Here is a 15614-nt window from a genome sequence, read left to right as displayed (position 1 = left end):
CTGTCAGATGAATCGATCTCAGTGGGCAACCTTCAAACTGGAAAAAAAATAAATTTTTATATAAGGGAAAATCATGATTTTCATACAAATATAAAATGAACATGTGTCAAAGACATATTTAACTCATTCATTAACAAGGGAACCAATAAGACATTACAACTGACTCAAAGATGAATTCAAACAACACATACTTGGGTGTTCCCTGGCTGTCCAGTGGTTAGGACTCTGGGCTTTAACTGCCGAGGGCCCGCATGGCATAGCCATAAACAAAAACAAAAACAACACACACATGTAAGTATAGGTGATCAGCCATGTTGAAATGAAATACTAAATACTTATCAGTATCCACAGGGAAATCTCTTGTATTACACTGGACAAAATTTATTTATTGTAGGTTTTCTACAATTTACAGAGTTTGTAAAATAGCTCAAAGACAATGGAAAGCACAGGCCCCCATAGAATCAGATAACTCAGAAGGTCGTTAGACAGGGCACCTAACAATCTTTCTTGTCTATTTCAAAGTCTTTCACTGAGAACAACCCAGGCAGAAGCCCTTTCCAGCCCTTGTCCTCTTTGCCAACTTGGGCACAACGTCAGAAAGCCCCTAATCTTTCAACCTTCCAACTAGAACTTTATAGGTTCGTGGAGCAAGGATGGGGGAAAGAATTTGTCTTCACCTATGTTTGCATCACTAGCTGGATGAGGCCTTTCCTTGCTGCCTCACTTTCCTCCAGGCTTCTTGTGATCACCGTGAAGCCAATCATTGCACAGTGGAGGTGGAGTCTTAAGACATCAGGCAAAGGGGTATCTGTTGGTATAGCTACCCAGAGTGACTTAGTAAGCTCCAGTTCCCTGAGCCTGATCACCAGAATTCTCCCAGAGGGCCACAAGCTCAGACCAAAGCAGGCCCCTGCTGCCTTGACAGAAGCCAAGCTTTGTCCCCTATCCACAACAGTCAGTGTTGGCTAGGTAGAAATCATCATTTGTCAGGTGATAAAATAAAGACTGAATTCTATTTAAGAGAGGCAATTTAGGAGTACCAACTTATAATATATGAAAGGCTTGTTTTATGAAAGTAAAATAATTGAGGTTGAGAATCACAATTGGAAAAATGTAAGAAAATCAACATTTATTGTGCTTCTGCATTTGATACGTTGCCTCTTTTAATTGTATATTGCGTGTGTGTCTGTCCACAGTTTTGCTGGACCTCAGTGTGCTTTTTACTAAACTCAGTTTCCAAAAGGAATCATCTGGGTTTTATGAGTTGTTTTATTAACCACATAAAATTTTAAAGTTTTCTTAAGGTCAGTTGGTTACCATAGGCTAGTTCTTGGCACTCTTTTTAGGTAAGACTTCTGTTTTTTCATCTGTAAATTTAGTAGAAGGTTATGGTTCAAAGAAAAAAAATCCAAAATGCTACTGTGATATTAATCAGAACAAAGTCCTTTTTACTTTGACTTTGGGCACTGTACAATATGCTTTATTAAACATCAGGATTTAGATTGATCTTCAGAACACCTTTACAGAAAGGAAATCACAGCCTTGAAGCTGATAATAGAACAGTTGCAAAAAGCATGAAACAGCTGCTCTATTTAGCTATGCATTTTGTTAACACTTTTCATATTAGTAACCTTACTTCTGATAAAGCCTTTTCATTAGTATTCTCAGCAGAAACAACTGACATATCTTTCTTGACCTCACCATGCTTAGAACAAAAACTTAAAAGAGGACCAATCTTCTTGAAACCATGTTTTTCCAGATCATCTGCTTGTCAAACATAGCAGAATATGGTTTTGAAACAGTGGAAACATAACTGCTCTCTTAGGTCTGCTTGTCTTCCACCAGCATTTGTCTTACTCAGTTGTGTCACTTGTTCAAGAGTAGAAGCTACTCTTCAGAACTAACTCAGGTTAGCTCATTGCTGTTCTAGGAAGCAGAATGCCAGTGAAAGATAATGAATGTCCTCCTTTAAAGCTCCTTCATTTTCTTCTTATTTGTTGCATAATAAGTTATATCAGATTACGCATTTGCTTCTGAATTTTGGTTATCCTTTTAGATAGTGTCTTTTCATCCACTATTTCCTTTGAAAGGCCCCTGAAAAATATCCCGATTTCTCACCAGTAAGATTTCATTTTCAACATAGGAATACCATGCAAAGTGACAACTGTGACTTTTGTTCAGCTCTAATACTTAACTTCTTTTGTCAGGAAGTGAACTGATGCTGGCTTCTCTTTGTCTTATTCCAAGTTGGGGCATGAGATTTTCCCTGCATTAGAAGGTTGTTGAGACCTGAAGCCTGGGAAGGTAAGATGCCAGCATGAATATTGTCCGTTTAGAACTGTGGTTTAATTGAGTGTCTGGTGATTTAAGAGCGTAAGTCTTTCCATTTGTTCCTGGATTTATGGTCTTGATGTCCTTTAAGTTTTACCAAAACATGTGAAAAATGTCTACAATTGGAAGGCCCATTTATAATTTATCATTTATAAATTCTAAATATAGCTTTATATTTACTGAAATTATTACTTAAAAGAAAGGAAGAACTGACCTATACCAGTTTTTATGTATAAATAAATCTCTGTATATACAAATATATGTGTATTTTTTACACCAAGGATCACAACAAAATAGAATACAAAAAATATATATATATTTTCTGCTTGTAGTTTTACTTTTCCTCCCTGATCATTTTTTTAAAACATATATATACCTTATCTGTCAAGAGCAGTTTTGGATTTCCTCCCTGATTTTTTTTTTTTTTTCCCTTGAGGAAAGCAAAATAGGGTGAGAATTGAGATCATTATTTTTCTAACATGGAGGAAGACAACATTTAAGAAACATTTTTTAATCACAAAATTTTCCCCAAGTACTCTGGTGAACCCGGCAGCATTCTATGGGTGTCTCTCCCAAAAAGTCTTAATCGGAAAAGAATAGCCAATGCATGGATTCAGTAATGAAGGTTGTGTTTTAAACTACTGCTGCTCATCATTTGTGTACATGCTTCCTTCATTCACTGTGCTTTAGCTAGTTTCAGTAAGTAAAATATTTCACATTTTCACAGTGATTTACTTAAGCAAAAAAATTATAACCCTTCACAATAAAATTATGACAATACCGTACATAATGACAAATACGAATTATTCTCTATGCAGGATGTTTTATTCATTTATATACAGATATAGTCTGTAGTCCATTTCAGCACATGAATTATCTTGTTCATAGTCAATCTTGGAAGAACCTAATAGATTTTGCTTTTTTACTAGACTTAGATTATACTTACACACTTGAAGCATACTAGTTATTGGTTTTAATTGGTGCTAATATCATATAAATATTAAAACTTTTGCAAGATCGAATATTAGCTAAGTATCTCTAGGTACTATTAAGAATCTAATAAATGCTTAGTGAAGTTACATTTATGGCACTAGCTAATAAAAGAGTCAGTCTTCCCTGAATTCTTGGCTTCTAAAAATCTAGTAGGAGTTTCATAGGATGTTGGCATGTTTGTGTATTGTTATCTAGCCCTGGAATGCGAAAGGGATTTAAGCCCATGTGGTTAATTTGTGTTTCTTGAACAATCTAATAGTTTTATTTTATTTTGGTTTTGTTACCATTTTTCATGGGTTTCAGATTGAACTTTGATTACTACAGAGTAGGAATCAAACTTGGAAGTCAATTTTGGCATATGCCAATATTATACTTTTTCTTTCCAGGATAGGTTAGCCCAAGTGAAGTGGCATTGACGTTGAATCACTATTTGGTTAGTGGACTCTTATAAAGTTGTTTATTGTTTCTGAAAAATATTTAATAATAATAACACATTTATTGATCTCCATGCTCTTAACTTTTTCTGGCTGTAATTTTTCTTGAGCATTTTATTAGCTACTTTAATTTCGGTTTCACTTGCATAGTGTGTTTCAATGTTCAAGTCACTTTTAGACATTATTTGATTCTGACAATAGCCCTATGAAATAGCAAAAGCAGGTGTTATTTTGATTTTTACAGTGTCTTAGAGAGTTTGAGTGGCTTGCCCAAGGTCACACAGCCAACAATCATAAGAGTGGGATCAAGAAATCAGTTTTTTCTAGCTCATAGTCCAATACTCTTTCTTGAAGCTAAATGGCACTGTTTGTTTACATGATTAAAAACTTGGTTCTTACAACTTACCTGGAAGGCTGTAGAATCTAATGAGTTTATTTCATGTCCAGTGTACTAAACATAGCTTCTGGGTTTAAGGACAAGATTGTTGGTGGTATTCAGCCAGAAAACCAGCACCCTATGACTTGGATTCTGAGTTTTGGAATTTCTCACCTAGTTGAGCATTTGTACCTGTTCCAGCATTCATCTTTCAGTTCCAGGAGAATGTGTGTGACCCTAGTGCTTGGTATTCACCTCATTAGGTGGAACAACTGTTTGCTACTTGGCAGTCTGTGCAGAAGTGATGTCCGGAAATAATTTAGCAAGAAAGTTACATAAAGACTGAAGGCTACTTAGTTCTGCATGAAATGGTGGTACAAATGCCTCACCTTCCTGTTTTGCTTCATCTAGTACTACCATTTAGTTATCTGTCTAAATCTTCTTAATTCACCCTTATTTATCCTTAAAGGAGCTGACTTTGCCTAAAGTTTGATATTTGTGTCATAACTGGGTCATAACATTTTCGTAAATGAGCTTGAGCTTTAAAAGTGGAATCCTTGGGCTTCCCTGGTGGCGCAGTGGTTGAGAGTCCGCCTGCCCACGCAGGGGACATGGGTTCGTGCCCCGGTCCGGGAAGATCCCACATGCCGCAGAGCAGCTGGGCCCATGAGCCATGGCCGCTGAGCCTGTGCGTCCGGAGCCTGTGCTCCACAATGGGAGAGGCCACAGCAGTGACAGGCCCGCGTACCGCAAAAAAAAAAAAAAAAAAAGTGGAATCCTTGTACATACTCATTGGTAGGCTGTGTTTACTTTTTTGTATGATAAATATCTGAAATTTTTAAATTAATTTTTAGGTTAGCTATTTCTACTTCTTAGATAACAGCATAATATTTAAATTTCTTTGCTTTTCTCTAAATTCTGATTTGACTAGTTAAATAATAACAAGATGTGTTTATTCTTCACTTTGCTTTATTTAAAGATACCATCAGCTTTTGACTTTCCCACAAGAGCATGTGTTTGCTTGGCCCTGCTGTAAGACAATAGAACAACACTGTAGTGTTGATTGTTTTCCTTTATATGCCTTTTTTGTTTGTTTGCTTATAGCCTGATCTGACCACTCAGCTTATATTTATACCATTCTCTTGACTCCTTCCAGCTCAAAGTAAACACATAGGGTTAGTTACATCAGCTAGTTTGTCATCTTTTTCCTTGAAGTTCAATCTTACCTAAACTTGAACAGCCTTGAGTAATGAGTTTATAGCATTTTAAAAAAGAAATCTTCCTTATAAAGAAGAATTATACTGTTTCAATTCAGAATTTATTTCTTTAGAGTTCTAGCTATATTCAAATGGAAACTGAACCCCATTTTAATATCATTTCAAAACCTGAGAGTTATTTTAAAACGATGACAGTAACTTTTCCAGTGGCTAAATCTTTTCTTTAAAAACCTTCGGAAGTCATAAATAATTACTACTTACTGAATTCTGGTTTTGAAAAATTTAGAACTTTTTTTTTTTTTTTACTGTGTGGAATGCCCCTTTCCTTCTTTGGTTATTTTGTGATGACATGTGTATTGATTTTTTTGGTAGTCTCTATATTAACTTTCTAGGCCTGTGTGTGTCTGTGTGTGTGTGTCTCTGTGCGTTATTTATTCCCTTTTTTGGAAGTGGGATGTGGGGCTAGAGGAGAAAGAAACAAATTATTTTCATTTAATCTTTTTTCTCCTCATACTTATTTAACTGACTTGATCTTTGGAAAAAATAAGTATTTTTTATTTAGACGTTAGGTAATTGTGTTTTGTAAAGTATTTTACTTGCATTTCAGTTTGCCACTCATATTCTGTCCTTTCTTTTCCTTTCTATGTTTCCTCAACTCCATCTTTACAGTAGTTTGAGAGAATCAAAACTGCTTCTTTGCTCAAACTGACACCCCTCCCCCCTCAGTGGAGGCTGTAACCAATAACACCACTGCCTCACCATGGGTAGGGCTTGAGGTTCATAAAACATCTTGCATATGCTCATTTATGTAAAATTGATCCCTTGTGCTATAACTTGATATTCTTTTCTCTTATTTATTTGTATACTGCTTTATTAGCCTATTGCGTTAGTTGCCAAGCTTTGTTAGTAATCAGTTCAGCATGTAACTTTCTAGGACTGCATCCTTGTTAGACTAGGGTGGGAGAAAAGAAGATAACATTTGTAAATACTCCCTAAACTGGAAAGAGGTGAGGAGGAGAATTAATTTAGTAGAACAGATATTTCTATTTTGGGTAATACTAGCTTAAAGAATATATATACACACATATATATACACACACATTTTTTTTACGCAAAATTATTGCGTAAATTGGAGTAAAAAGTGTAGTTTACTCCAGCGGTCCCCAACCTTTTTGGCACCAGGGACCAGTTTCGTGGAAGACAGTTTTACCACGGAGCCAGTGGGGAAGGGGGATGGTTCAGGCAGTAATGTGAGCGATGGGGAGCAGCAAATGAAGCTTCGCTTGCTGGCCCGCTGCAGACCGGTACTGGTCCGTGGCCCGGAGGTTGGGGACCCCTGGTTTACTCTGTAACTTCATGGGTTGCTTTATAAACAAACATTAGTATATATTAAAATACTATTCTTCATTTTAACTGCAACTATGAAATAATGAAATTGATCTGGTGCCAAACTCATTAGTTCATATCAATCTCTAGTTTTATAATCTCTGAACATATTAACAGGGAAAAAGGAACTGACTGATATTACCAAAGATTATGGTTCTCTCTATGGTCACATAGTTTTAAAGAGCTGAAAGTAATTGGCTTTAAAATATTTGGCTGGCAAATGAAAATATCACAAAATCTCTAGAAAAGGAAAGTAATAAGGTAAGGAGTAGAACTACCGGATACTAAAGCATATTATAAAGCAACAGTATTGAAGCAATATGGTAGAAGCCCAAGATTAGATGTATAGATCATTGAAGAATAAAGAAATGCTGTTACTTATACAAGTTTGACATACATTAACGGAGGCACTGTTAAACAGTAGGAAAGGGAATGATTATTTAATAAATGGGGTTGGAATAACTAGTTAGCAATGTCAAGGAAAAATATACTTAGAACCACATCTATACCAGAAATAACAAAATAAATTTCAGATAAACTTAAGTGTAGATAATTACATATTGAAAATCTAAAAGATAAAAGGACTGAATATTCTATAATTTCTCTGGAATTTCTAAACAATTTGAAAACTGGAAAAGGAAGATAGCAAAGATTAGACTGCACATGCTAATTTGTTTTATTATAACTGTAGCTCTGTGAGCATTATAGGAAAGCATGCCTATTCTATGTTCACAATCTGAAAATTAGTCTTATTTTTTTTTCATAACAGCTGGAAACCTTATGCTTTCTATACTAGTTAATGGAACAGAGAATGCAGTTCTTTATCTAAAATTTTATTCTGTAGATGCATTGAAAATTATACAGGAGCTCGTTGTGAAGAGGTTTTTCTCCCAAGCTCCAGCATCCAAACTAAAAGTGACCTGTTTGCAGCTTTCGTGGCATTGGCTGTTCTTCTAGGAACTCTTATCATTGGAGCCCTCTACTTCCTTTGCAGGTAACCAAAATAAAAACATGCTTTTGGAAAGAAAAAGTAATGCAAAAAGTAGTTATCCTACTAAATAATCAATATGCCCTTTAGCTCTAGATTATTTTTCCAGATTGTTTTTCTGTTTAGAGTTATTTCTCTAATAGAGTTACTGTTATTAAATTTTATTATTTATTTATTTTTGTTATTAAATTAATAAGTCATTTTTGAAAGGATCTTAAGCAGTCTCTATTTATTCTTTGTTACAGTCATCATCATTATTTACCTTGATTTTTCTAAACTAGTAAGGTAGATCCACATTCACTAAAGTCATCCTGCCAAAAACACCTAAATATTTGGACTAGGTCTATTTAAAATAGATTTTGTGAAAGGAAAGGAACAATTTATGCAACACACTGTAAATATAAATTTAAGACATAGTTAATATCTAGGATCAGCTCTTTATTTAGTGCCTACTATGTGCTAGACACTTTATGCTGATAAGCATAAAGAATATAATAGTGAAGAAAATAGACATGTTCCCTAACTTCATAGAGATTTAAATCAATTTGGAGAGACAGGTGAATTGGCAGGCAATTAATTTGATAAGACTAGTAACTCATAAGACCAAAGGAAAATTTATTCACATGAAACAACGCTTTGCACTGAAGATTACTTTCATTCATTAGTTTTGGTCTTCAGCTTTTTCTGAAGTTTTGTGAAAGTAAGTGAATATAGAATTTATTAAATGTAGGAGTTATCTGGTATCATAACTCTCATTATTAATTTTTATTAAATGCACACTGTATGCTATCATAGATATTTGTGCAAATGGAAAATGGAGCTGAGGGTAGTCATAAAAGAGATACAGTGGGCTTGAGAAATTTATATTCTAAGAAAAGTAACATATGTAAAATTATATTTCATAAAATCCTCAATTCTGAATTACTTCACACCATGGAGTAAATAAAAATTGGAGATTGTGCTTTTAAAATATGTGGTATTGGTATTACATATTTTATTCTAAAATATATTATTTAGGCAATCTAATATGTTTTATCTCTCATAATTTTAGCATCTTACCACAGATACAAAAATTTAAATACAAGCTCATTGTGTCAGATTATATGTCCCAAAGATAGTCACAACAATATCTCTCATTCCCACATGCTCTTCTGCAGTGTGACCTTGCCACTCCTACAACAAGAGGAAGAGTTTATTTCTCTAAATCTTTGAATCTGGGCAGGCATCCAGTCTGCTTTGACCACAGAATATTGTGGAAATGGTGCTGTTCTAGTTAAGGACATAGCCTTTAAATGGCCTGGCAGCTTCCATCTCCTGTCACTCATACTTCCGCTGCTCTTTCACACAATCAGCTACCATGTTGTGAGAACAGAGAACCAGCCTCAGCTGATCTCTCAGCCAACAGCCAGTGTCAACTACCACCATTTGAATAAGCCACCTCAGACATCCAGCTCAATTGAACCTTTAGTTGATCCAGATTTAGCTGCCAGTTGACTGCAACCACAGAGATCCCAAGCAAAAACTGCCCAGCTGTCAACCCACAGAAACCCATGAGAGATAAATTGTTTTAATCCACTAAATTCAGGTTGATTTGTTATACTGTTATAGATAACCAGAACACCCATGTTTGGAATTAGGTGTACTCTTGACTTTAAATCATGTTTGGAAAAAGAATGAATAATGATTTATTATTTTATTCTATCCCTCTAAATATTTTGTTGGTCTAATATGCTAAGGAGAAGACCAACTGACTAATTCCCTCATTAATCACTCTAGTGCCAGGTTGGAAATATAGCATTTCATGTGTTATTGATTGGATAATAAATACTTTTGTAATATCAATCAGGATAGGCTAGGTAATTATCAACCCTAACAGTTTAGTGGCTTAAAAAATAAGACTATTTCCCATTCATAGCGTATAATTGTTATCATTTGGCAGACCGGCTTTTATAATCATAGTCACTTAAAATCTCAAACTGATGGAGCAACCACCATCCTGAATGCTGTGGGTTGCTCTGCCAGAGGGTTTCATATTTGAGTTGAAATGATCTGTCTGGCCATGATTCATTGGCCAGAATGAGCTGCATGGTCCTACTTAATTACAAGGGGTACCAGGAAATGCAATTCTACCATATGCCTATAAGGTAGAGAGCTAGAAATACATGTCCTACATAATGACCAAAGGATTTATTAGGAAATCTAATATTCATTCCACTGGGAATTGTTAAGAGGCATTTTTTTTATTCCATAGAGCTTTAACATTGCTGTAATTGTCTAAAAATGAAACTCCTGTGCAAACCCATTGAGTTTGTGCCATGGTATGTTGTACCCCACAGGTGCTTAATGACACAGAGTTTCAGAGGAGACCTTCTAGAACACAGTAACTCTGCAAGCTTGAGCCAGAATTTAGCAATATTGCTAGTATGAGCAGGCTAAACAATACCTTTTTGGTAGAAAGTATAGATAAAAGAAAAATGAAAGTACAGTTGACCCTTGAACAACACAGGTTTGAACTGCATGGGTTCACATATATGCAAATTTTTTTCAATAACTACTACAGTACTACATAATCCATGGTTGGTTGAATCCCTGGATGTGCAATCATGGATATGGAGGGCCAACTGTAAAAGGTATATGTGGATTTTCAACTGTGTGGTGGTGGTCAGCACCCCTAACTGCTGCATTGTTCAAGGGTCAACTGTATATAAGAACAAGAAAGGACAAAAGGAACCTCCAATCACAAATATTATCTGGTTTGCATCCCGATGCAGTCTGAACGTCTAGGGAAAAAAAGCTAGGAATGTTGAATAATCCAGGCTGGCTGGATTAATCCAGGTGGTTGACAGAAACAAATGCAAATTAATTCTTGAAGAACCCACTTTCATCCTTTACCTTAAAAAGTATCTCACAGTATAACAAGATTACCAAACATATAAGAAAAGAAGCACCATGAGTTAGAACCCACAGAAACAACTGATAGTAAAATCAGATATTCAAAATGTTTATTTTTTGGAAGACTCAGATACGTAATATAAAATACATATATTTAATATATACCAAGAAATAAATGAGAGGCTTGTAAATAAGCAAATTTGACAAAGACCAAAACAGAACTGTAATGCCTAAAATATAATAATTGTAATTTTTTAAAAGCCAATACATGTCTTAGTTCAATAAAATTTTTTAACCAAGAATATGTTTTTAATAGCAAATTAGACACAATAAAAGATTTAATGAAGTGAAAGATATAGATAAGAAATTACCCAGAAGGTAATTCAGAGAGGAAAGGAAATGGAAAATGTTATAGAGAAGTCAAGAAAAAGGGAGACCGGAGAGAAAGTACCTAGAAATGTATGATAGAAGAGAGAAGGGGGCAAAGGCAGTATTTGAAAAGGTGATGGCTGAGACCTTTGCAGAACTGATGAAAGTCAACCACAGATTCTAGAAGTCCAACAAATTTCAAGCAGGATAAAAATAAGTTTACCTATGGGCACAGACCAGTAAAACTGTAGGGTGCTCAAAGAGAAGATTGCAAAAATGTTACAAAAGAATGACAGATTATCTTTAAAAATGCAGCAGTTTTACTGAAAGCTGGCTGCTCAGTAGGAAAGAAGCAAAACCAGAAGACAGAGCAAGCAATCATATTTTCAGTATCCACTGAAAATAACCATCAACCCCAAATTTCTATATCACAGAAAACATCTTTCAGGAATGAGGGTAAAATGAACATACTTTTATTTATTTATTTATTTTAATTTTATTTATTTTTGGCCGCATTGGGTCTTTGTTGCTGCCCGTGGGCTTTCTCTAGTTGTGGTGAGTGGGGGCTACTCTTCGTTGTGGTGCATGGGTTTCTTACTGAGGTGGCTTCTCTTGTTGCCAAGCACGGGCTCTAGACACACGGGCTTCAGTAGTTGTGGCACAGGGGCCCTAGAGCGTGTGGGCTTCAGTAGTTGCAGTGCATGGGCTCAGTAGTTGCAGCACACAGGCTCTAGGGCACATGGGCTTCAGTAGTTGTGGCACGCGGGCTCAGTAGTTGTGGCTCGCGGGCTCTAGAGCGCAGGCTCAGTAGTTGTGGTGCATGGGCTTAGTTGCTCCATGGCATGTGGGGTCTTCCTGGACCAGGGATTGAACCCATGTCCCCTGCATTGGAAGGCATATTCTCAACCATTGGACCACCAGGGAAGTCTCAAAGATACTTTTAGATAAGCAAAACTTGTAAGAGTTTGTCCTCTCATATTTTCAAGCAGAAGGAAATATATTGAGATGCAAGAAAGAAGAAAGATCAGAGAAAGTCATTATGTGAATGAATCAAAACAAATATTGTATAAATTTTAATAATAGTACTATACTATGTCTTTGAAAAGAGGAATTAAAACACATGATGGCAGGACTTCTCTGGTGGCGCAGTGATTAAGAATCCACCTGCCAATGCAGGGGACACTGGTTCAAGCCCTGGTCTGGGAAGATCTCACGTGCCGTGGAGCAACTAAGCCTGTGCGCCACAACTACTAAGCCCGCTCTCTATAGCCCACTAGCCACAACTACTGAGCTCACGTGCCACAACTACTGAAGCCTGTGCTCCGTAGAGCCCATGCTCTGCAACAAGAGAAGCCACCACAATGAGAAAGAAGCCCATGCACTGCAACAAAGAGTAGCCCCCACTCACTGCAAGTAGAGAAAGCCCACATGCAGCAACAAAGACCCAATGCAGCCAAAACTAAATAAATAAATAAATTTTAAAAAAGAAACACATGATGGCGATAGCAAGTAAGTTGAAAGGATTGTAATTAACATATACTAAAGGTTTTTAAATGGGAGGAGGATAATATATAGGTTAATGTGAGACCTTGATATATTAGGAATGAACATGTCTAGGGTGACAATTGAAGAAAAAAATCAAAACACATAATTTACAACTTAGAGGAAGGACAAAAAGGAATAAAAAATAATCAATTGATTAAACATAAAGAAAAATAGAGAAAAAAGGATAAATAGAAAGTATGATATAACATGGTAGATTTAAATCTAAATATATCAGTAATTATTTTAAATATAATTGTACTAAAGATTCCAGGTAAAAAACAAAGATTGTCATAATACACCTATATTTTAAAATCTAAATTCTAGATGCTAAGTCCTTCCAGATAAGGATACAAAAAGATTAGGAGTAAAAAGGTCATATAACTATCAGACAAAATAAATGTTATGGTAAAAGATTTAGTTCACTAGGAGGATTTAACAATTTAAAAATGTATGTGCTCTTATAAGCAAAATCTTAAAAAGTATAAATCAAAATTTGAAATACAAAGGAGAAATAAGCAAAACCACCATCACAGTTAAATTTTAATGTATGAGTCTCAGAAATTTATAAGAAAGGAGATAAAAATCAGTAAGACTTTATAAGATTTTAGTAATGTAATTAACACATTTGATCTAGACTTATTCTAGAACACAGTACAAAATTCTTTACAAACTCATACAGAATATTTATGAATATTATTCTGTGCTGGGCAGTAAAACAGTTTTCAACACATTTCAAAGGTTTGATGTTACACCACATGCTCAGTCTTTAGTGTGATTAAGAGGAAAGTCAGGGACAAGAATAACTATCAAAGACCTTCACATGTGGAAATTAAGAAATACATGTCTGTATAATTCATGGATCAAAGAGCTCACAATGGAAATTGGGAAGTATTTTGACTGGCACTATAATGAAAATACTGTATAACAAATCTGAGAGATGCAAATAAACCAGCAGAGGAAAACTTATAGCCCTAAATGCTTATATGAGAAAAGAAGAAAGCCTGGAAATAAATAAGCTAAGCATTCATCTCACTAAGTTAGAAAAAGAATAGCAAAATAAATGCCAGGAAACTAGAAGGAAGTAAAACTAAAGAGTAGGAGTTTAAGATAATAAATGTACAATAGGTGTAATAGAGAGGAACAACAAAGACAAAATTTGGTTCTATAAAAAGATGAATAATATTGACAAATCTCTTTCAAAGAAACGGGGGGAAGGCACAAATGAATAATATTAGGAATGAATAAAGATATAATAACTCAGGTGCCACAGACATTAAAAAGATCAAATAACCTACACATATCCTCCCATATACTTTAAATCATCTCTGAACACCTAATACAATGTAAATGGTAGGTAAATAGTTGTAAATATGATATAAATACTATGTAAATAGTTGCCAGCATTAGGCAAATTCAAGTTTTGCTCTTTGGAGCTTTCTATATTCTCTTTTTTCTTTTTCAAATATTTTCGATTTGAGATTGTTTGAATCCACGAATGCAGAACCCTCTGATACAGCAGGTCGACTGTACAACAGAAATGGTTTACAGTGCAGTGGGGAAATAACGGACTTTCCAATAAATAGTCTTGGCATTACTGTTTATCCACATGGAAGAAAGTAAAGTTGGATCTTTGCCTCAAAGCATACCTCAAAATCAGTACAGGTAGATTAAAGACCTAAATGTGAAATGCAAAATGAAAACTCTCAGAAGAACATTTAAAGAATGTCTTTGTGCCCTTGGGGGTAGGGATAGATTTCTGTAACAAGATTCAAGAAGTACAAATTGTAAAACAAATGGCAGATTAATTTGACTAAACTTCTAGTTATCAAAAGACACTATTGAAAAAAAAGCCTATCTACAAAGTGGGAGAAGATGTTTGCAACATGTGAAAATAGATGCATCATGAACTCCTACAAATCAAGAAAATAGTAAACCTGTAGACAAATGGGAAAAATAAAAAAACTTATAAAAGATGAAGAAAATTCCATAAAATAAACATGAAAAGATGCTCAATCTTCTTAGTCAGGAAACTGCAAATTCAGCCTGCAATTATCTCGCCCATAAGATTGGCAAAACTTTTTTTAAAAACCCAAACAATATAAAATGTGAGATTTTAGAGTTTGAAACAGTTTTGAACACTTTTGATTCAGTTTGCAAATGTCTTGTAAAGTTAAAAAACTATATGTGCTGCAACCAAGCAGTTTCACTTCTGCAATTTCTTTAAGCTGAGGGCCTTTTGAAATTTAATAAGTAATTAATGCCATATTTGAATGAGGTCCAAAATGATAACCCACTAATGCTGAATTCCAGGCTAGAATCAATTGTGTTTCATGAGGAGGAATCAGTATATTTTTACAAAACACTTTCATTTTGCTATGGTAAAAGTGGTTTTGAATTAATTTTTATTCATGTAAGGTAATATTTTAGGTACTGACTTATTGAAAAAAACTGAAAGGAAGTGTACATTCCAAAACCTCATTTAATATTAAAAGTAGTTGTTTTTGTTTTTGTTTTGCGGTACGCAGGCCTCTCACTGTTGTGGCCTCTCCCATTGCGGAGCACAGGCTCCGGACGCACAGGCTCAGCGGCCATGGCTCACGGGCCCAGCCGCTCCGCGGCACGTGGCATCTCCCCGAACCGGGGCACGAACCCGTGTCCCCTGCATCAGCAGGCGGACTCTCAACCACTGTGCCACGAGGGAAGCCCCAAAAGTAGTTTTTTAAAACTCTGTCATGACACCTGAATACAATTAGAACCTATATTAATTGACTCGATGACCAAAAAGATTGATGAACTGAAACCTTATAAAAGTGCAAATGAGTTTTTCAATAGTTGACTAAAGCCACCCCATGTCACATAAGGGTCCCAACTAATAATTAAAGCTAGCCACTTGAAGAAGAGCACAAAAACATTACACTAAAATACAACAGTTCTGCTGTCTTAAAGGAGGAAGACTAAGTGGCATCATCAGCATCTGAGGTCCCCACAGATGACCTACCTGGCCTGGTGGATTTGTTAAATAATGGGGCATCGTTTGAGGGAAGCTCTGGCAGTTTCAGAGAGTTGTGGAAAGGAAAATGTAC

General features: G+C 35.5%; 1 protein-coding gene across 7 annotated transcripts in view; it reads left to right on the top strand.

Annotated features, from left to right (window-relative positions):
* The window catches only part of NRG4 (neuregulin 4), a 127504-nt gene that overhangs the window by 91170 nt on the left and 20720 nt on the right, over window positions 1-15614 (top strand). For all 7 annotated transcript variants that reach the window (XM_079913012.1, XM_079913009.1, XM_079913011.1 and 4 more), the window contains one exon: window positions 7582-7731. In XM_079913012.1, the coding sequence (XP_079769138.1) occupies window positions 7582-7731 (150 nt within the window). The remainder of the gene's footprint in view (window positions 1-7581; window positions 7732-15614) is intronic.

Source organism: Stenella coeruleoalba (assembly GCF_951394435.1).
Source record: "Stenella coeruleoalba genome assembly, chromosome: 2".
Taxonomy (NCBI): domain Eukaryota; kingdom Metazoa; phylum Chordata; class Mammalia; order Artiodactyla; family Delphinidae; genus Stenella; species Stenella coeruleoalba.
This window is presented reverse-complemented; position numbering and strand designations above follow the sequence as displayed.